At 42.8% G+C, this 23,605-nt stretch overlaps 1 protein-coding gene across 1 annotated transcript in view; it reads left to right on the top strand.

The window, feature by feature from the left end:
- ITGA11 (integrin subunit alpha 11) overlaps window positions 1-23,605 on the top strand; it is a 135,160-nt gene that overhangs the window by 20,045 nt on the left and 91,510 nt on the right. Inside the window, 1 exon segment of the mRNA XM_050796269.1 lies at window positions 9,151-9,262. Coding sequence (XP_050652226.1) covers window positions 9,151-9,262 — 112 coding nt within the window.

The raw sequence follows: 23,605 nt of genomic DNA, 5'->3' as shown, positions 1-23,605 counted from the left end.
AGAGAGAAAATGAGGTGAAGGAGGCCTCATGCTCTGGAGGCTCCATTCTGCACAGAGCTGCTCCAGAGCACAGAATCTGTATTGGGTGCCTGGCTGGCCATGGGTCTGTGTCTGCCATTGCCTGAGTGATTCAGGACAACCCAACCACCAGGCCTGGCACATGGCTGAGGCAGGAAGAGGCCATGATTTGCTTGTTAGGCCATACTTCTCCTTGACAGGGTAGGCCTGGGCCCAGCCCTGCCTAATGTTGGGCCTTCCTGATGAGATCTTGAGTAGGAAATGATTGGGGTACTACCCCAGAAACCACGAGTCCCCAAAGATCCCCAGCTCCTCTTCTCCTTGTCTTTGTCCAATCACTCTGTGACATTGTTCCTCCTCCCTGATGGTCCATCATTTAAGAGCTAAGCTGCATCAATTATCAATTGCTATAATAATGTCCTGTAACAAATAATTCCCCCAGATCTTAGTGGCACACAATAATAATTGTTTAGTTCACATATCTGGGGTCAGCTGAGGGTGGGGGAGTGAACTGGTCCAAGCTAAGCTCAACTGAGTGGCTCTGCTGGGCTCACTGGGCTTGCTCGTGAGTTTGGGGGTGCTGACCTCAGCTAGGTTGGGCTGGAGCAACAACTCAGCTGGGGCAGCTCTGCTCCGAATACCTCTCACTCTTTTCCTGGGGTCAGTGGACTAGACGTCTCATGTTGCTGCCAGAGGTGCAAGCAAGCAGAAATAGATAAGGCATCCTAAGGCCAAGGCTGGGGATGGGCACACATTACTTCTGCTCAGATGGCCTAGCCCAAAGTCAAGTGGTTGGGGGAAATATACTCTGCTCTTTTAGAGGCAGGATTGCAAAGTCCCGAGGCAAGGGGTGTGCATACCCCATGAGCAGCACTTGTTTTTGTAGCTCTTACCCACCCAAGGGCAAGTTAGGATCGCTGTGCCTCCAGTTCCTCTCTTCTACCACAGAGGGGCTTCCTCTGGCTGTCAGCTCCCATCTGCAGTTTCATCCAGACTTTTAAGCCCTTGGGACTTTAATGCAGACCTGGTCCCCTGTGCTCTGCCTGTTGCGATGAGGGAGCCCCCAATCAGTTCTGCAGCTAGAAGCTTCTCTGAGTGTGTGGGGAGCCTGGGTGAAGCCACTCCAGGGTTGTTGTTGTTGTTGATAATTTGTTGTTGTTAGAGCTGAATTTTCTACTTTAACTCAACACATTTTTCTGAGCACCAGGCCTTATGGTGGCATAAAGGGATAAATAGAACCCAGTTCTCCTCCTCACATTGCTCAGTCCTAGATGGGGAGAAGATTGTGCGGAATCAGCTCTGCTCAGTGTACATGTCTAATCCTATTACTTAAATATTCACTCCACACCCTCCGTGTGGCAATGCAGGCAGAGTTGCTGCCCATGGGATGCTCACAGTCCACTGTGAGTTCTTTGTTGGCCATGCACCTGCCCAGCAATGCTCCTGCCTGAGGGCTTCCCAGGGTGAGGGCAGAGTTACTAGGTCCCCCTTTCTAGTCCCCAATGATCCCTGCTTTGAAATGATCCCCAAGCTCTTCTCTTGGGGCAGAAGGGAAGCTTCTCTGATGTGGGGACTGATCCCCTCAGAGTCTCACTAGTGCCCCAGGAGACTAGACTAGGGTCCTTGGGCCTCCAGCAATGCTCCCAAACCTAGCATTGCCTTTCTAGATGCCTCTTTGAAATGATGGCCTTGGGCAGAAGGGAAGGCTGGCTGACAGCAGAGCAAGAACCCCCACATGTTCCCTACTCGCTGGGGCAAAAGGGGCAGTAATGTGGAGGATGTGGAACAGTCAGCCATCCGAAACTCATTACTTCCTCACTTTCGAATGGGTTGTTTTTTTCCCCCATAGCAGCAAGAAGTTCACTTTGCCATATCTTTTTGCTTAGGCCAGCTTATGGTCTTTTCTCTCTCCTCCTCTCCCTGTCTGTGATTTGCTTTTAGACATGAAGATTCTTGGGGCCTAAGTAAAACTAGGAAGAGGAAGATAATACCAGAGATTCTTAGTGATAAACCCCGACTCCCTCGCCCCATCCCAGCACCCTCCATCCAAGGCAAATGAAAGCTCTTGCTTACACAGGTGCATGTGCAATATGGAACGGAGCCCAAAGAACCAGCGGAGGCCCGGAGCAGGGCTGCGGGGAGGCTGCTGGGAGGTGTTCACGCTTAGGTTCCACAGAGCGGCTTCCTCTGGCCGTCAGCTCCAACCTGGTGCTTCATCCAGACTTTCAAGGTCCTTGGGACTCTGGCCCCATCCTTCTGGTATGCCAGGTCTGCTATGCTCCACTTGTTGTGGTCAGGGAGTCACTAGTCAGTTCTGTATTGAGCAGGATCTTAGAGCATGTGGCTGGGATGGATAAGTCTGAAGAAGAAGAGGTGTGTAGGAGGGGACAAGCCTGGCTGAGGCCACTCCAGGGAGCACTCAAGAAACTGAGGACAGTGAGTGACTCAAAGGGAAGAGGAAGACCTGATGGTGATGGGCTGGGTGGCACGGGACCCGTGAGGCCTCAAAGTCATCCCGGCCACTTCCTAGCTGTATGACCTTGGCCAGTTGCTGACCTTCTTTGTGCCTCAGTTTCCTCATTTTTAAAATGAGAATGATAATATACTTACTCCAAAAGGTTGTTATAAGCATGAAATACATTCAGAATAGAGCTTGGTACATAGTAAGAGCTTTGTGCATGTACACAATTATTTTTATTATTGTTATCTAAGTGGTAGGGGACTATCAGTACCTGCCTAATCAGGTAGTACCGATAGGTAGAGTATCAGTACTACCTATCAGTACCTACTATCAGTACCTAAATCGGGGAGCTAGGAGGTAAACTAAGGCAGGAGGCGCCAACAGGTACTGATTCTGAAAACAGATTCTCAGAAGGTGAGAAATCCAGTAGGCAAGTCTATCTGCATCTTTTGGGCACTGGGCAAACATAAAAGCCATTCGTGGATGTGGCCTTGAATAGCATATAACCTAAGAGAGCAAGGCAGATGGGAAGGCAGCTGTTATGCAAGGCAGGGAGTAACAGAGCTATGAGCAGCCCATGCTGAGGGCCCCAGAGGAAGGATCACTTTGTAGCAGAGGTGTCATCAGAGGCGGGCCTTGAAAGTGTAGGACAAAGGGAAGAAAGGCCGTCCAGGCATGGTGAACAGCATGGGCAAAAGCACTGAGGCCAGCTCAGGAAACAAGGCATCTTGATCCAGTTCAGTTCAACCAAGAAGTATTGAATACCTTCCCTGCACCAGGCAGTGCCAGAGGTTTGCTACTCCCTTTAGTCTTGCCAACCACTTTTCCGGATAGATATTTTTATTCCTATTTTATAGATGAGTAAACTGAGAACCAGAAAGGGAGAGTAACTCCCCAGGGTCACCCACTGATGAATGAGTGCTAGAGCCAGGCTTCTAACCAAGTTCTCCCAGAACTGAAAGCCCATCCTCTCTTCATGTCTGGCCTGACTCTCAAGGAGCCTGGCAGGATGGCAGGGGGAGCCGGGCAATTCCTGACACCTCCACCCAAGTAGGCTGTTCTCTTCTTTTCCCTGGCTCCACGTTTGCACCAGGAACGCCTGCCTAGCACCTTTGGGCCACTTCACCTATTCCTCCACATGGTCCCTCAAGGCCAGAATCACACCTCCAGAAGCTTCCTGAGCACCCAGCCCACATGGTCCTTCTCTCTAACAACCATGACATCTGCTTGCAGGGCACACTTGCACTCCACGTGCTTCCTGTGAGCCACCCTCCCAAGCTGGTAGGGCCCATCTCTCTTCTTGTTTTGCCCTCCACTCATCCCCTGTGCTAAGTGCTAGACCCAACAATGACTAGTGAACGGACCCCATCCTGCCCTCATGGAGCCTGAGTCCTGATGCGGGAGACAGGAGTAATCGGACAGTCACCTCCATGGAGTGGAATTACTAACTGTGATAAGAAAAGGAGAGGTCACCAGTCACCCATTAGTAAGGCACAGGGGTGATGAGATCATTAAGCAAGATCTGATGTAATCAATGTATCAGAGAAGCTTCCCAGGGGAGGCCAGGGGAGGATATACAGTTATGCTGGGGTTTGAAGGTGATGGGAAGCTCATCAGAGAGGCTCAGGCAGAGGAAATGGCACATGCAGAGGCCCTGAGGCAGGGGAAGCAAGGTGCATCTGAGGGAGCAGAAAAGGGACCCAGAGAAAAACTCCCACAAGACAAGGCTGGGGAGAGGCTGAGGGCCCTGGGGCCACATGGAACATTTTGGACTTTCTCCCAAGATCCCTGGGAAGCTATTTGGGAGGAGGAGGAGAGGCAGGGAAATGGAACAGCACAGCAGACACTCCTTAAGCTAGAGCGAACTCTCCCCGCTGAGCTGTCGAATCGCCTTAGCCATACGCTGGCCAGCAGCCCTCAGCACCTGGGACCGGGACTGCCCCACCTGGCCTCCACCTTAACCTGCAGGGAGTGGAGTGGCTTTGAGAACTGTGAGCCCCAAGTGGTGCTCTGGCTTGATGTTGTTTTCATCCCTTCTTGAGACGGACTGATGCTTTTTTTGACAGACAGACAAGATTCTGAGAAAGGGAGCAACAGCTGACGTAACTTTGGCCATAGCCCACAGGACAGCAGCCCAGGAATTGTGGCTTTTTTCCCCCTCTGTCATCAATATCAAGGGCAGAACAGTGGCAAGCTGCCCAACCAGGCTCCCAACATCTCTGCAATCCGCCTGTTCGTTCCCATCAAAACAACTTTATTTTATCTTGTTGGTATTTGGCAGTCATCAATCTCTGAGAAAAGTACTTTTCCCAAACATGAAACCCATCTACCATAAAAGGAGGAGGCCAGAGATCTTGTCAGGAGCCGAGGTCAGAGAGATGGACTTGACTGACATCATTTTTAGGAAATCCACTCTCTGGTTGGTTCGGTTTGGTCAGAAGCAAATGCCAACTTGTCTCTGGGGAAGAAACCAGCACTTTGTAATTTAACGCCTCTTCCTTGGGGCCAGATTTCACTAATCCTGTCCCCAGTGAGGTTGGGGCTCTGTCTAGGACTAGTCCCACCTCCCCCTGGGCCCCCACCACCCCCTCACTGGGCACCTCACTTTGGCTGCAGGATGGAACACGGGTGGCTGGCTTTCCCTCCCATTGCGTCTCCCAACTGGAACCCAAAGGCAGAGGCGGTGGGACCTAGGGCAGGAAGCAGAGACCCTCTTCTCTGAAAGGAATCTTCCCCTCTCTCCAGTGAGTGCTTCTTATGAAAGGCTGATCTAGGGAGGGAAGAGAACACATCACCCCGGCCCCCCAAACATGTGGTCATTTTTCCAGCTAATCTGTCCCCAGTTGAGTGATTTGGGGAAAACTATTTAATATCCCAGAGGTGTGATCATATCTGTCTCACAGGGTTGGTGTGAGATTTAATTGATTAATGTAAAACTCATGGTTAGATGCCTAGAATCGTGCCTGGAGTATATCAGTGCTCATCATTCGTTCCTTTCTCCTTTTCCTCACTGAGGGGAGAGATTGACCCAGACAAATGAAGGCCCTGGTCTCTAACTGTTCAGTCAACCAATATCTATGAGCTGGACCTGCATTCAAGGCACTGAGGATACAGCAGTGAGTACACAGCAGAGTCCCATGGCACTTACAGACTATAGGAATATTCTAACTATCAGCCACGTGACAATAAACAAATAAATGTCCTGTGTTTGTGATAAGTGCTATGAGGAAACATGGAGCACAGGAAGGGATCCCCGGGGTGTTGTGATGGCCTGGTGATGGACAAGACGGCATTGAAACAGAGATTCTAAGACTGGAGGGAGCCTTGCAGGTATGGGAGGAAGAGCATTCCAGGAAGCGGGAACAGCCACGGCAAAGACGCTAAGCAGAGAACGAGTCTGACGTCGGAAGGACAGCAAGAGGGTCAGTGTGACTGGAGCAGAGGAGGAGGAGAGGGTAGAAATTAGTGCGGCAGAGTGAATGGGGTGAGATCATGGAGGGCCTTGCAATGAGGAGTTTGGCCTTGGCTTTGATGGGGTGGAAAACTCATTGATAGAGGGGGTGGAGCTGAGAGGTGATGGGATCTCACAGGTCTTGGAAGGGTCCCTCTGGCCATGGTTGCACAAGAAGCACTGATAGAGGGCATGGGGTGGACAAGGCCCCAAAGACACAATCTGTGGCTTCATCTTCACTGGCCCTCACCCCTCTGTGGGCCTGGAAGTGGTAGGTGGTCTGGACTTCCTGACAGCTAGAACATACTTTCCTCTTCCTGCTGGGTCAGATGCAGGAAGGGGAAGTCCTAGTCTCTAGTGGGCACCAGGAATCCAGGCAAAGTGCCGTCCACAATCAGGGTGTATGTGGCCTGTGCATGTGTGTGTCTGTGTGTGTGCACATGCATGCATACATGTATATTTGTGTGTTTGTGTGTGTGTGTGTGTGCGCGCGCATATGTGTGTGTTCATTCCTGAGACAGATTTGGAGAGAGGGTAAATTTCTCTCTGCCACTGAAACACTACTTCTGTAACCCCCTGTGCCCACCAGGCTGCCAGCTCTGCACAGGTGACCCTGGTGTCTCTCTCTCCTCTGTGATGTGCCTTCACTGGCCAGGGACCTGTGTTCTTCAGGATCCTGTGTTCACCTGAACAGAGTCCTCTTCTCCAAGGCCGCCTGCTGCTAACCAGGCTGATAAGTTTATTTATGCCATGGGCTCTGTAAACAAAGCACTAACCGGTCCACATACTCTTCTTCCCCAACCCCTACTCCAGGGCCATGACACTAAATCCATGTGGCAGATTAGGAATCATGAAGACAGAGTTGACAGCTACATAGTCACTTGCCGCCACTGTCCTCCCCTGTACCCGTAGCAGGTACTGCTATCAGTCACCCTCCTCTTGCCTACTGAGCCCAGACTTGACCTCAGAATCTTTCCTAACTCAGTGCTCCAGAAGTGCCCACGAGCAATTGGCATGCTCAATAAGATAACACGTATCTAACATCCCTACTTGAAGGTTCCTCAGTTTTACCTCTGGGGCCTTTAATTTTATGACTCTAATGATGGAACTTGTACAATAGGCCTTATTCAAGTAAGTGCCCCAGGGCTTCACCCTTGAATACTGAGAAGGGGGTCAGTGCCCAGGGGAAGGAGAGTGGGGCACTCGTGTGCGGGCCCAACCCTCAAATTCAGAGGCCCTAACCAACGGGCTTGGGTCCTTGGGCAGGTCAGTTAACCTCTCTGACTCTCTGTTTTCCCTTTGCTGCCCACCTGACGGGGTTGTCACAGAGATCGAATGATAACATACATGTGAATGGTCTTTGCAACTTAATAAGTACCCTATATGTGAAAGGGGCCACAATGATAAAAAGTCTGTTCTGCCAATTCATTTTCACTTATCTAAAAGTTTTGACTCGTGGCAAGATCCCACCCCTCAAATTTAATGGGCCCCAAGTTTGGATGGGTATCAAGGCCAGATGTGCCCTGAAAATGCCTTGTGGTGGGGAGGCGTCACAGAGTAGGTGTCTGAGGCCCTAGTTCTGATGCTACCACTGGCCTGCTGTGCACCCCTGGACAAACCTCTTAACCTCTCTGGTGCTGTACCAACTGCATCTGCCAAGTGAGGATGATGCGCACTCATTCTCCAAGGTCCTGTGACAGCAAATGATGGCAGATGTGAGGAGGCCCAGAAACCGAAAGTACTATACAGATGTGAGTTGTTATTTTGTTACTTCTTGTGATTTGCCCAAAGGGGTAAAGCATTTGGCTTAACACAGGCTTCCCGCCAGGAAGAATTAGTTAATTGACAGGTGACTTAAACAAACAGGGGCGACCCTTGGGGCAGGGCAAAAGGGTCATGGGGCTTTCTCTGTGCTCGCTTCAGTTGCCCCTGCCAAAAAGTAGCCCCTGCCGAAGCCAGATGGAGCTTTGCCAACTGGTTCAGAGGGAAGTGGGGAGCCCAGTGCCGGAGCCCATGGCCACTGGGACCTCAGGCTTGCAGGGGAAGGGGGATGTCAGTTCCCTGACTCTTCAGCAGATAGGAGAGGGGGTAATGAGGGGAGGAGGAGGGAAGAGAAGGGAGAGCAGGAGAGAGGACGAAAATGAGAGGGATGAAAAAGAGGAAACCAACAAAAGCCGGAAGAAGCAGGTGGGAGGAAGGAGTGATGGAGAAGGAGGGCAGCTGTCTCTCCCTGGTCGAATCGGGAATTCCCTGGGGGAAGGACAGGTCTTCCATTCACACTGGGTCTCTTTGAGAGCAGGTTTTATGCCTCCCCTATCCGTGTACAGGGTCTGTATTAGGCCTTTCTTTGTGGGGCTATACAGGAATACCTGAGACTGAGTAATTTATAAAGAAAACAGTAGCCCGGCCAACACGGTGAAACCGTGTCTCTACTAAAAAATATATATAAAGATCAGCCAGGCATGATGGCATGTCCCTGTAGTCCCAGCTCCTTGGGAGGCTGAGGCACAAGAATCGCTTGAACCCAGGAGGAGGAAGTTGCAGTGAGCCAAGACCGAGCCACTGTGCTCCAGCCTGGGCCACAGAGTGAGACTCTGTCTCGGGGGGGAAAAAAAAGAAAGAAAAGAAAAGACGTTTATTTTGGTTCACTGTTCTGCAGACTGTACAAGAATCATGGTGCCAGGATCTGCTTCTAAAGAGGGCCTCAGGGAGCTTCCAATCATGGTGGAAGGCAGAGGGGAGCCAGCGTGTCACATGCAAGAGTGGGAGCAAGAAAGAGAGTGGGGAGGCCCCACACTCTTAAACACCAAGGTCTGTGAGAACTCAGAGTGAGAACTCACTCATCACCAAGGGGATGGCACCAAGCAATTCATGAGGGATCCGCCCCCATGACCCAAATACCTCCCACCACGCCCTACCTCCAACATTGGGAATCCTGTTTCAACATGAGATATGGAAGGGATGCACAATGAAGCCATATCAGGCTCCCCCAGGACAGGGGTGGAATCTCTCGCATCAGACTATGGGCCCTTCCAGGAAGAGACTGTCAGCCATCTCATACAGGGGCTCCCCAAGGTGGGGAAACATGCTCATCCCACAGCCAAGACCCTCCAAGGTTCATGACCTGCCAGTGGGTCCTGACACAGCCCAAGGCCTACACCTCTGCCTGTCTGACTCCCCTGCTTCTCCTCTCTTCTCCTCTCCTCTCCCCCTGCCTTAGGGTTCACGGACACCTTCAACATGGACACCAGGAAGCCCCGGGTCATCCCTGGCTCCAGGACCGCCTTCTTTGGCTACACAGTGCAGCAGCATGACATCAGTGGCAAGAAGTGGTGAGTGAGGGTGGCCGCCCACACCCAGCCCTGTACCATTCCACACCCAGCCCCTCCATCCTGCCCCTGTGCCCCGTGGCTGCCCCACTGGCCCTCACATGGAGACTGACATTTTCAGTGACCTCACTCTGTCCCAGCAGGTCAGAGGCTGCACAGGCTCTGCTCCTGACTATGAAAGCTTGAGTGTTCAATTTCTCAAGCCCTCTGTCTTCTCATCTGTGAAATGGGAATGAACGGGCCCTCCTTCTCTGGGTTATGTGACAGCGCAGGTAGCAGCCACCTGGGGACTAATTGTTAGCCCCTGGTCCTGTCTACCTGGAGAGCTGCTGGGGGTGTCTCCGAGAGGGTGGGTGTGAGTGTGCTCTCTAGCTGAAACCCAGGCAGCAATGGGGCAACGGGGAGGGAGAGCCAGACCAAGTGGAGGGAGAGGGTGGGAAAGATCCCCGAGAGCCCTCCGGAGCAGGGGCAATCAGGAGGAAGAAAGGATTCACCTCCAATTTTAAAAATAACTGTATTTCAACATATTTTATCACCTAATTCACTCATTTCAAGTGTCCAAGTCGATTTTTTTTTAAGAAAATTTACCATGTTATGAGGCCATCACCACGAATCAGTTTTAGAATATTTTTACCACCCCAATAAGATCTCTCACCACATTTATGGTTAGTCATCCTCCTCCCTACTTGGTTTTTAGCTGGCAGAAGGCCGTCCTTCCTGGGGTGGATAGGGCCAGGCCTCTGCATGGCCCTTTTAGAAGCCCTTGCATAGTCAAGAGATCACATGAACACTGGTGATCAATGTTCTACGCTGCCCTCTTCCCACTCTGGCCCGTCTACCCTCCCCAGCCTCTCTCCCTTCCTGTGCCTCCCCCACCCCCCTACTGCGCTCAACGCTCCAGCCACATGGCACGATCGCAGCATTGCGGTTTCCCCAGATCTTCTTCAAACATGATCGCAGCATTGCCGTTTCCCCAGATCTTCTTCAAACATGCTCTTCCCTTCTGCGATGCCCTCTCCTGACTTCTCTGCTCACCCCACCACCATCTGGCTAATTCTCTCATATTCTTCTTGCTTTTCGTAAAGAAATATCTTACTTATTATCTTTCTACCGAGGTATAACATACATACAATAAAGTGTAGGCATCTTGAGTGTATGGCTTAATGAACTTCCATGTGATATACAACTATGCAATCACCTCCCAGAGATACACACCATTTCCAGCTTCCCAGAAGGTGGTGCCCACTCACCCCACCCAGTCAGTGCCCCTCCAGGGACCCCCATGCTGTAGTTTTGAACTTCATAGAGGAGAAATCATGTAATAGGTGCTCATTTGTATCTGACCTCTTTCACTCAACATTATGCCTGTGAGGTTTAACATGTTGTTAAATGAACCATACTTCAAGCTTCCATTGATAAGCAGTATTCCATTGCATTAATCTACCACAATGTATTTAAGTTTAGTGTTTATTTTACTGTATTTGGATTGTTTCCATTTGGGGCTATTTCAGATAATGCTGCTATTGGCATTCATGTATGTGTCTTTGGATGGGCATATGTGCTCACTTTTATGGGGTTTTTACTCAGGGATAGAATTGCTGAGTTAAAGGGTAGTTATGTTTAACTTTTTAGTAGGACCTGCCAGGCATTTTTTTCAAAGTGGTTTACCAATTTAAACTCTCTCTAGTAAAATAAGAGCCTTCTGGTTGTGACGTGTCCTCACTAACACATGACATTATCTGTCATTTTAATTTTAGTCATTCTAGTTGTGTGTGGTGGTATCTCACAGTGGGTTTAATTTGCGTTTCTCTATTTACTAATGATGTTGAGCAACTTTTCATAAATTTAATGGCCATTTTTGTATCCCCTTTTGTGAAATGCTGTATCAGGTCTTTTGCCCATTTTAAAGATTGTGTTGTGTGTCTTTTTCTTATTGATTAAAGGCCTTTAAAGTATATGTATATATTTTGTATGCACATCCTTTGTGACACAGAAGCATTGCAAATATCTGTTCCCAGTCTGTGGCTTGCCTATTCATTCTCTTAATGGTATCTTTTGATAAACAAAAGTTCTTAACTTTAATAAAATCTAATTTATCAATATTTTTTATGATTAGTGCTTTTAGTGTGTCTCGTTTAAGAAATCTTCACCTCTCCCCATATCATGAAGGTATTCTTCTCTGTTTTCTTCTAGAAGTTTGAAGTTTTTGCTTTGTTATTTAGGTCAGTGATTCATCCCAAGTTAATGTTTGTGAAAGGTGTGAGATAAAGGTCAGAGGTTTTTGTTTTCTTTTTTCATATGGATGGCCAATTGATTTGGCACAATTTGTTAAAGACTAATTTCCCCCATTGAATTTTAGTGTCATCTTTGTTGAAAATCGGGTGACCATAGATATATGGGCCTATTTCTTGACTCTATTTTATTCCATTTGTCTATTTATCTAAATTTGAGCAAACAAAAAGCTGCTTTGGTTACTGCAGCTTTAAAATAAGTCTCGAAGTCAGGTAGTGTGATTTCTCTATATTTGGTTTTCTCTTCTTTTTTATTTCAACTTTTATTTTAGATTCAAGGGGTACATGTGCAGATTTGTTACAAGAGTATATTGCATTGTGCGGAGGTTTGGGGTACAAGTGATCCTGTCACCCAGGTAGTGAGCTACTCAATAGGTAGTTTTTCAAGTCTTGTTCCCTCCCTCCCTCCCCATTCTAGTGGTCCTCAGTGTCTATTGTTCCCATCTTTATATCCATGTGTACCCAGTGTTTAGCTCCCACTTATAATAGTGAGAACACACCATATTAGGTTTTATGTTTCTGTGTTAATTTGCTTAGAATAATCGCATCCATGTTGCTGCAAAGGACATGATTTCTTTCTTTTTCATGGTTGTGTAGTATTCCATGGTGTATATGTACCACAGTTTCTTTATCCAGTCCACCATTAATGGGCACCTAGGTTGATTCCATGTCTTTGCTGTTGTGAATGGTGCTATGATAAACATACAAGTGCATGTGCTTTTGGTAAATGATTTATCTTCTTTTGGATAATATACCCAGTAATTGGGATTGTCGGGTCAAATAGTAATTCTATTTTTAGTTCTCTGAGAAATCTCCAAACTCTGAACTAATCAACATTCCCACCAATGGTGTATAAGCACTTTCTTTTCTCTACAGCCTTGCCAACAACTGTTACTTTGGGGTATTTTAATAATAGCCATTCTGACTGGTGTGAGATGATAGCTCACTGTGGCTTTCATTTGCATTTCTCTGATGGTTAGTGATGTGGAGCATTTTTCCATGTTTCTTGGCAGCTTGTATGTCTTCTTTTAAGAAGTGTCTGTTCATGTCCTTTGCCCTTTTTTAATGGGGCTGTTTTTCTTTGACAAGATTGTTTTAGCTATGATAGATCCTTTATGTTTCCACATAAATTTTTAAGTCAGCTTGTCAGTTTTTCTCCAACAAAATTTGCTGAGATTTTTATGGGAGTTATACTGAATTTATATATTCAATTTTATGGATAAATTTAGGAGAAGATGAAATCTTAATAATGTTTTGAAATATTCAGTGTAAGTTTTACTTATCTCTTATTGCATTAATAAAATATAAAATACATTTATATTTTATACTATTAAAAATAAACTATTCTTATTTCATTTTATACTATTCATTTCATTTTATACTATGAATATAGTTATACTTATATTTAATATAAATTATATCATAATAAATATATATTTAATGTAAATATTTTTATTTTCATATTTGCATTTATGCTATTAGAAATACAATTTTTATTTCATTTTATACTATTCATTTTACACTATAAAAATATTTATTCTTATATTTATATTATATTTAATATAAATCATATAATAAATATGTTATATTTAATATAAATATATTTGTATTTGTGTTTTACACTATTATATATTATATATTTATATTTTATACTGTTAAAAATGAAATATTCTTGTTTCATTTTTCAATCTTTTTTACTAGTACATAAAAATACAATTGATTTTTGTATATTTACAATACATCCAGCAACTTTACTAAAGTCATTTATTATTTCTAATAACTCGCTTTTGGATTCCTTTGGATTTTCTACGTATACAGTCAGATCATCTGAAAAATTACAGTTTTGTTTATTCTTTTCCAATTTTCCTACCTTTATTTTTCTAATTGCACTGGTTAGGATCTTCAGTGCAAGATCAAAAAGAAGTGGTGATACTGAACATTCTTTTCTTGTTTCTGCTATGATAGTGAATTTTTCCAATATTTCATAATTAAATAAGATGTTAATTTAATTTGTTCATTTACTTGTTGTAGATACCTCTAGATTCTCTAGATTAAAGAAGTTTTTTATTCATAGCTTTCTAAGGTTGGTTTTTTAAAAAATTGTGAACAGGTGCTGAATTTTATCAGATGATTTTTCTGCAACACCTGACAAAAGGTTCTCCTTCATTCTATTAATATGGTTAATTACATTGATTGATTGATTGATTGATTGAGTTGATTTCTTTTTTCTTAACTATTAAACCAAACTTGCATTCCTGGGATAAACCTCATTTGGTCACCCTGTATTCTCCTATGTATATATTCTCAGGAATTTTGTTTCTGTTGGGGTATTTGTATCTGTTTTGTTTCATGAGATATATTGACCTGTAAATTTTCTTTTTGCAAATGCCCTTATCAAGTTTTTGTATTACAGTTATTCAGAGCTCATAAAATGTGCTAAGAAATGTTTTCATTTTTTTTCTATTCTCTGGTAGAACATAAGATCTGTATTATTGCTTCCTTAAATGTTTAGGATAATCCACTAGTACAGCATCTAGGTTTGTTTTGTGGGAAGGTTTTTCATCATAGATTCAACTTCTTTTATTATTATTATTATTATTATACTTTAAGTTCTAGGGTACATGTGCACAATGTGCAGGTTTGATACATAGATATACATGTGCCATGTTGGTATGCTGCACCCATCAACTCGTCATTTACGTTAAGTATTTCTCCTAATGCTATCCCTCCCCCAGGCCCCCACCCCACAACAGGCCCCAGTGTGTGATGTTCCTCGTCCTATGTCCAAGTGATCTCATTGTTCAATTCCCACCTATGAATGAGAACATGTGGTGTTTAGTTTTCTGTCCTTGTGATAGTTTGCTGAGAATAATGGTTTCCAGCTTCATCCATGTTCCTGCAAAAGACATGAATTCATCCTTTATTATGACTGCATAGTATTCCATGGTGTATATGTGCCACATTTTCTTAATCCAGTCTATCATTGATGGACATTTGGGTTGGTTCCAAGTCTTTGCTATTGTGAATAGTGCCACAATAAACAAACGTGTGCATGTGTCTTTATAGCAGCATGATTTATAATCCTTTGGGTATACACCCAGTAACGGGATCACTGGGTCAAATGGTATTTCTAGTTCTAGATCCCTGAGGAATCACCACACTGTCTTCCACAATGGTTGAACTAATTTACATTCCCACCGACAGTGTAAAAGCATTCTTATTTCTCCACATCCTCTCAAGCATCTGTTGCTTCCTGACTTTTTAATGATTGCCATTCTAACTGGCGTGAGGAGGTATCTCATTGTGGTTTTGATTTGCATTTCTCTGATGACCAGTGATGATGAGCATTTTTTCATGTGTCTGTTGGCTGCATAGATGTCTTCTTTTGAGAAGTGTCTGTCCATATCCTTTGCCCACTTTTTGATTAGGTTGTTTTATTCTTGTAAATTTGTTTGAGTTCTTTGTAGATTCTGGACATTATCCCTTTGTCAGATGGGTAGATTGCAAAAATTTTCTCCCATTCTGTAGGTTGCCTGTTCACTCTGATGGCGGTTTCTTTTGCCGTGCAGAAGCTCTTTAGTTTGATTGATCCCATTTTTCTATTTTGGCTTTTGTTGCCATTGCTTTTGGTGTTTTAGTCATGAAGTCCTTGCCCATACCTATGTCCTGAATGGTATTGCCTAGGTTTTCCTCTAGGGTTTTTAAGGTTTTAGGTCTAACATTTAAGTCTTTAATCCATCTTGAATTAATTTTTTATAAGGTGTAAGGAAGGGATCCAGTTTCAGTTTTCTACATATGGCTAGGAATCCTTTCCCCAGTTCTTGTTTTTGTCAGGTTTGTCAAAGATCAGATGGTTGTAGATGTGCGATGTTATTTCTGAGGTCTCTGTTCTGTTCCATTGGTCTATATATCTGTTTCGGTACCAGTACCATGCTGTTTTGGTTACTGTAGCCTTGTAGTATAGTTTGAAGTCAGGTGGCATGATGCCTCCCTTTGTTCTTTTTGCTTAGGATTATCTTGGCAATGCAGGCTCTTTTTTGGTTCCATATGAACTTTAAAGTAGTCTTTTTTCCAATTCTGTGAAGAAAGTCATTGGTAGCTTGATGGGGAAGGCATTGAATCTATAAATTACCTTGGGCAGTATGGCCATTTTCACAATATTGATTCTTCCTATCCATGAGCATGGAATGTTCTTCCATTTGTTTGTGTCCTCTTTTATTTCATTGAGCGGTGGTTTGTAGTTCTCTTTGAAGAGGTCCTTCACATCCCTTGTAAGTTGGATTCCTAGGTATTTTATTCTCTTTGTAGCAATTGTGAATGAGAGTTCACTCATGATTTGGCTCTCTGTTTGTCTGTTATTGGTGTAGAGGAATGCTTGTGATTTTTACACATTGATTTTGTATCCAGAGAGTTTGCTGAAGTTGCTTATCAGCTTAAGGAGATTTTGGGCTGAGACAATGGGGTTTTCTAAATATACAGTCATGTCCTCTGCAAACAGGAACAATTTGACTTCCTCTTTTCCTAATTGAATACTCTTTATTTCTTTCTCTTGCCTGATTGCCCTGGCCAGAACTTCCAACACTGTGTTGAATAGGAGTGGTGAGAGAGAGTATCCTTGTCTTGTGCTGGTTTTCAAAGGGAATGCTTCCAGTTTTTGCCCATTCAGTATGATATTGGCTGTGGGTTTGTCATAAATAGCTCTTATTATTTTGAGATACGTTCCATCAATACCTAGTTTATTGAGAGTTTTTAGCATGAAGGGCTGTTGAATTTTGTCAAAGACCTTTTCTGCATCAATTGAGATAATCATGTGTTTTTTTTATCATTGGTTCTGTTTATGTGATGGATTATGTTTATTAATTTGTGTATGTTGAACCAGCCTTGCATCCCAGGGATGAAGCCAACCTGATCATGGTGGATAAGCTTTTTGAGGTACTGCTGGATTCGGTTTGCCAGTATTTTATTGAGGATTTTCGTATCAATGTTCATCAGGGATATTGGTCTAAAATTCTCTTTTTTTGTTATGTCTCTGCCAGGCTTTGGTATCAGGATGATGTTGGCCTCATAAAATGAGTTAGGGAGGATTCCCTCTTTTTCTGTTGATTGGAATAGTTTCAGAAGGAATGGTACCAGCTCCTCTATGTACCTCTGGTAGAATTCAGCTGTGAATCCGTCTGGTCCTGGACTTTTTTTGGTTGGTAGGCTATTAATTATTCCCTCAATTTCAGAGCCTGTTATTGGTCTATTCAGAGATTCAACTTCTTCCTGGTTAGTCTTGGGAGGGTGTATGTGTCCAGGAATTTATCCATTTCTTCTAGATTTTCTAGTTTATTTGTGTAGAGGTGTTTATAGTATTCTCTGATGGTAGTTTGTATTTCTGTGGGATTGGTGGTGATATCCCCTTTATCATTTTTTACTGCATCTATTTGATTCTTCTCTTTTTCCTTCTTTATTAGTCTTGCTAGCAGTCTATCAGTTCTGTTGATCTTTTCAAAAAACCAGCTCCTGGATTCATTGATTTTTTGAAGGGTTTTTTGTGTTTCTATCTCTTTCAGTTCTGCTCTGATCTTAGTTATTTCTTGCCTTCTGCTAGCTTTTGAATGTGTTTGCTCTTGCTTCTCTAGTTCTTTGAATTGTGATGTTAGGGTGTCAATTTTAGATCTTTCCTGCTTTCTCTTGTGGGCATTTAGTGCTATAAGTTTTCCTCTACACACTGCTTTAAATGTATTCCAGAGATTCTGCTACGTTGTGTCTTTGTTCTCATTGGTTTCAAAGAACGTCTTTATTTCTGCCTTCATTTCGTTATTTACCCAGTAGTCATTCAGGAGCAGGTTGTTCAGTTTCCATGTAGTTGAGCAGTTTTGAGTGAGTTTCTTAATCCTGAGTTCTAATTTGATTGCACTGTGGTCTGAGAGACAGTTTGGTGTGATTTATGTTCTTTTACATTTGCTGAGGAGTGCTTTACTTCCAATTATGTGGTCAATTTTAGAATAAGTGCGATGTGGTGCTGAGAAGAATGTATATTCTGTTGATTTGGGGTGGAGAGTTCTGTAGATGTCTATTAGGTCCGCTTGGTGCAGAGCTGAGTTCAATTCCTGAATATCCTGGTTAACTTTTTGTCTTGTGGATCTAATGTTGACAGTGGGGTGTTAAAGTCTCCCATTATTATTGTGTGGGAATCTAAGTCTCTTTGTAGGTCTCTAAGGACTTGCTTTATGAATCTGGGTGCTCCTGCATTGGGTGCATATATGTTTAGGATAGTTAACTCTTCTTGTTGAATTGATCCCTTTACCATTATGTAATGGCCTTCTTTGTCTCTTTTGATCTTTGTTGGTTTAAAGTCTGTTTTATCAGAGACTAGGATTTCAATGCCTTTTTTTTTTTTTTTTTTTTTTTGGTTCCATTTGCTTGGTAGATCTTCCTTCATCCCTTTATTTTGAGCCTATGTGCCTCTTTGCATGTGAAATGGGTCTCCTGAATAGAGCACACTGATGGGTCTTGACTCTTTATCCAATTTGCCAGTTTGTGTCTTTTAATTGGAGCATTTAGCCCATTTACACTTAAAGTTAATATTGTTATGTGTGACTATGATCCTGTCATTATGATGTTAGCTGGTTATTTTGCCCATTAATTGATGCAGTTTCTTCATAGTATCAATGGTCTTTACAGTTTGACATGTTTTTGCATTGGCTGGTACCAGTTGTTTCTTTCCACGTTTAGTGCTTCCTTCAGGAGCTCTTGTAAGGCAGGCCTAGTGGTGACAAAATCTCTCAGCATTTGCTTGTCTGTAAAGGATTTTATTTCTCCTTCACTTATGAAGCTTAGTTTGGCTGGATATGAAATTCTGGGTTGAAAATTCTTTTCTTTAAGAATGTTGAATATTGGCCCCCACTCTCTTCTGGCTTATAAGGTTTCTTCCAAGAGATCCACTGTTAGTCTGATGGGCTTCCCTTTGTGGGTAGCTTGACCTTTCTCTCTGGCTGCCTTAACATTTTTTCCTTCATTTCAACTTTGGCGAATCTAACAATTATATGTCTTGGCATTGCTCTTCTCGAGGATTATCTTTATGGTGTTCTCTGTATTTCCTGAATTTGAATGTTGGCCTGCCTTGCTAGGTTGGGGAAGTTCTCCTGGATAATATCTTGAAAAGTGTTTTCCAACTTGGTTCCATTCTCCCCATCACTTTCAGATACACCAATCGAACGTAGATTTGGTCTTTTCACATAGTCCCATATTTCTTGGAGGCTTTGTTTGTTTCTTTTTACTCTTTTTCCTCTAACCTTGTCTTCTCACTTTATTTCATTAATTTGATCTTCAATCACTGGTACCCTGTCTTCCACTTGATGGAATCGGCTATTGAAGCTTGCACGTGCGTCACGTAGTTCTCGTGCGATGGTTTTCAGGTCCATCAGGTCATTTAAGGTCTTCTCTACACTGTTTATTCTAGTTAGCCATTCATCTAACTTTTTTAAAGGCTTTTGGCCTCCTTGTGATGGATTCAAACATGTTCCTTTAGCTTGGAGAAGTTTGTTATTACCGACCTTCTGAAGCCTACTTCTGTCAACTCGTTAAAGTCATTCTCCATCCAGCTTTGTTCCATTGCTGTCAAGGAGCTGCGATCCTTTAGAGAAGAGGCACTCTGATTTTTAGAATTTTCAGCTTTTCTGCTCTGGTTTCTCCCCATCTTTGTGATTTTATCTACCTTTGGTCTTTGATGTTGGTGACCTACAAATGGGGTTTTGGTGTAGATGACCTTTTTGTTGACGTTGACGCTATTCATTTCTGTTTGTTAGTTTTCCTTCTAACAGTCAGGGCCCTCAGCTGCAGTTCTGTTGGAGTTTGTTGGAGGTCCACTCCAGACACTGTCTGCCTGGATATCACCAGTGGAGGCTCAGTTGGAAGTGCAGAAATCACCCGTCTTCTGCGTCGATCACGCTGGGAGCTGCAGACCAGAGCTGTTCCTTTTCGGCCATCTTGGAATGGATCTCAACTTCTTAAAGATAATGGATTATTCAGATTTGCTCTTCCTTCTGTTAATTTTAGTAACTTGGGTTTTTCAAGTAATTTGTACATTTCATTCAAATTTTATCCACAAATATTCATATTAGCCTCCTATTATCTTTTCAATGTCTATAAGATCTATAGATCCTCTTTTTCATTTCTCTTTTTGGTAATTTGTGTTGTTCCTCTTGTTTTTGATCAGTCTTGCTATGGGTATATTAATTTTGTTAATGTTTTCTAAGGATCAACTCTGGGCTTTATTGATTTTCTCTATTGAATCTCTGATTTCTCTTTCATTGGTTTCTATTCTGATTTTAATTATTTCTTCTATTTTTTGGAATTGTCTTTTTCTAGCTTCTTACTTAAATTGTTGACTTCCTGACCCTTTTTCTTTTCTGAAATATACATATAAGGCTATGTATTACCTCTAACATTGCTTTAGCTGCATCCTACAAATTTTGATGTTTTCATTATCATTAAGGTTAAAGTAATTTCTAATTCTCATCTTGATTTCTTCCTTGGACCATGGGTTACTTAGAAATGTGTTTTTTAATTTCCAAATATTTGGAGATTTTCTAGTTGTCTTTCTATTATATTTCTAATTCAATTCCATGGTGATCAAGAGAAATGCTGTATAATTTAAATTCTTAGATGTTTGTTGGCAATATTTTAAATTACTGATTCCATCTCACTGCTTGTTATTGATCTGTTCAAAATTACTGTTTCTTACTGATTCAAGCTAGGATGGTTGTATGCTTCCAAGAATTTATGCATTTCCTCTGATTTTCTAGTTTGTTTGCATAGATGTTCATAGTAGTCTTGAATGGTCTCTTATACCTCTGTGGTGTCAGTTGTAATATCTCCATTTTCATTTCTAATACAGATTTACAATCTACTTGCAATTAGTATTTTTACCACTTTGTAAGTAACACAAGAACTTTACAACAGTTTGATTCCAGTTCCCTGTCCTGTCCTTTGTGTTATTTTTGTCATATATTTTACCTTTTTTGCATATGTTATAAATTCCACAAGACATTATTGTTATTGTTGCTTTAAGTTGTTAATATTTATGTCTACTTATCCAAATAACTACCCTTTCTCGTGTTCTTCATCTCTTTTATATAATTTTGTGCTCTCATTTGAGATAATTTTCTTTTAGTCAAAGAGCTCTACTTAGTATTTCTTGTGGTGTAAGTCTGCTAACAATAGTTCTTTCAGACTTGGGAGTTGGGTTTTCTGTTTGTTTTTGTTTGTTTGTCTAAACAGATCTTAATCTCACCTTAATTTTTGAAGTATTTTATATGTAGTTTTTCGTTTAGAATTTTAAAATGTCATTCCATTGTCTTTTGGCTTTACAGTTTCTGTTGAGATGTCAACCATCAGTTGTATCATTCTTTTGAATGCAATATGTCATTTTCCTGTGGTTGCTTTCTTATTTGCCTTTAATGTCGGCAGTTTGACTATGATGAATCTAAATGTAGTTTTGTAGTATTTGTTCTGCATAGGGTTTCCAAATCTTCTTGAATCTGCATTGATGCTTTTAATAAGATTTGGAAAATGCTTTACCTTCATTTTAAAAAATACAGCTTTTATCTCATTTCTTCTCTCATTTTCTTTCTAAACTTGAATGGTGTGTATGTTAGGTCTTCTTGCCATGTGTCTCATATTTCTGTTCAGTTTTTTATTCAATTTTTCTCTTGGTATGAAACAATTTAGATATCCTCTATTCATCTGTTTTCAGGGTCACTAATCCAGCTTTCTGCTATATCCAGTGTGTGCCTAAATCCATTCAATATACTCTTTATTACAGATATTTTATTTTGCTCCTGAATTTCCACTGGATTTTTTTTTACAGATTCTAATTCTGTCACAATAATCTGTCTTGATCCCATTTGTCCATCTTTTATTCTATTTTATTTAATGCATTAATTATAATTATTTTGAGGTCCTGGTTGGTTAACTCCAATATCTGGATCATCTCTGGTCTGCTTCTAGTGACTATTTTATCTCATGGTTATCCAATGTTTCCTGATTATTTACTTACTTCGTAAATATTGTGAATATTGTGGATGTTACATTATCAAAGCTATAGATTACTTTACCTTCCTTTAAAGAAAGCTATGTTTTGTTCTGATAGTCAGCTAAATTACCGGTGAAATCATCTAGCTCTTACCAAGGTATGGTTTGGACAATGGTCAGGATAGATAGGTCTAACCTAGTTTTGCCCTTATTCCTAGGATATGGTCTTTACTCTTAGAGCATAGATTTTCTGGGGTCTCAAATGAAATTCCAGAGTATTCACTAAGGTACTAAGGTCTCTCTTTTCTGACTGGGCATGAACCCCAACACCTCCCTCCAAGACTAGGAGGCAACCTCTAAAATCTCTGCTCCCATTGGCTGTTTTCTGATAGATTTTCCAGTGTATCACACTATGCATACACAACTTAGGAGTCAGTCAAGGACTTGAGGGAAACTTTCAACAGAGCTTTTGAGACTCTTTTTCTGTTGTTCTCTCTTTTCTAGTACGCTGCCCCTCCCAAATCCTAGTAATCTTTGCAGCCCCAACTTCAATCCCTATTTCCTCCATCCAACAAGACTGCTACTCTCTGTATCCATTTCCTCATGCCGCAGCAAAGAAAATGCCCTCAGAGGAAAAGCTGGAGTGAATAGGGGTTCAGCTTCTGTATTTCCCTTCTTACAAGTATTGAGCTCTGCTTTGATTGCTGTCCAGTGCCTGAAAATAGTTGTTTTAGATATTTTGTGCTGTTTACATAGTTGTTTATGGCTAGAATTGAAATCCCTCTTTCATATTCTTTTATCAACTTAGATATCACTTCCTCTGAGAAACTTTCTCTGACCATCCCTTCCCATCATTATATAAGCTGCCCCCATAGAATTCCGTGTTTCTCTTTTCATAGCACTTATCAAATTGAATAGTAATTGCCTGTATCATTATCTTTCTTCCTGAAATCAGGGGTGTAATTCCCGGCATTTAGTAGGTGCTCAAAGAACTTACTTTGGCAGACTGAATTAAGGATTTGAGCTTCTTTCAAACAGCCCAGACATAAGACACATGACATCCATATTGTTTACATGGTATGAAAGGTTAAAGATTAAGTTGAACTGACTTTTCCAAGACAGAATTTATTTTGACCAGTATTTGTTTATTAGGCTTCTGTTAATGAATTTTACTAGACTCTGCAAAATACTGGTATGAGTAAAACATGGTTTCACTCTCAAATAAGTCACAGACCAGTTAAGGAGGCAACATTAATACCCTTGAAATAATTTAAAACCAATGCAAGTCAAATATGACCTGGTATTAATTATATGCATCTTTGAGGCTACTTTCTCCCTGAAGGCTTTCTGAACCCTTCTCCTAGCCTAAAATGACCTTACCCTCCCCAAGCCTTTCCTCTGACGACACATATCACTTCCCACTTTGTGTTGGAGTCACTAAGGCCCATGGCCCATCTCCCCTGTTGGACACCAGCTTCACCTCCCTGCAGCCCAAGAGCAGCCAACGCAGCATCTTCCTCACAACAGAAACCCAGCCAGACTCTGAAAGGAGAAATCACTGTGCCTGGGGTCTCTGGGAAGGCTCCATGGAAGAGGGCATTTGAACATGATCTTGGAGGTTGGGCATAGAAGAGCAGAAAGATATGACAGAACCAACTCCTGGCAGCTTTTGCTGATCTGAGTGCAGCCTGGAGCATTGTGGGAGAGAAATGGTGCCCCAGGTGGGCAGGGTCCCACCCATTGCAGCCGCTGAACCTCAGCATGTTACTGCCACAACTAAGCTGAGAAACAGAGAGGGTGGCCTTGGGGACCCCGAGAACTGAGCCACCTCCAGAATGGACAGAAGCACACTGGGCCTTTCTAGAATCTCTGTCCCCACTTGTGTGGACCCCACCACAAATCCTACTTGGTTTTCCCCTCCCCGCTTCCTCTTCTGGCCCCACCTTCCCTGTCATATGGGCAGCATTCCAAGAATTTGATTCAGACCTAGGACCCTATGGGTATTGATCCTGGAAAGGAGAGGTTGATGCCAGTG

This window comes from Macaca thibetana, chromosome 7 (genome assembly GCF_024542745.1).
Source record: "Macaca thibetana thibetana isolate TM-01 chromosome 7, ASM2454274v1, whole genome shotgun sequence".
In the NCBI taxonomy this organism is placed as follows: domain Eukaryota; kingdom Metazoa; phylum Chordata; class Mammalia; order Primates; family Cercopithecidae; genus Macaca; species Macaca thibetana.
The sequence above is the reverse complement of the archived record's forward strand: the minus strand, read 5'-3'. Positions and strand labels throughout refer to the sequence as shown.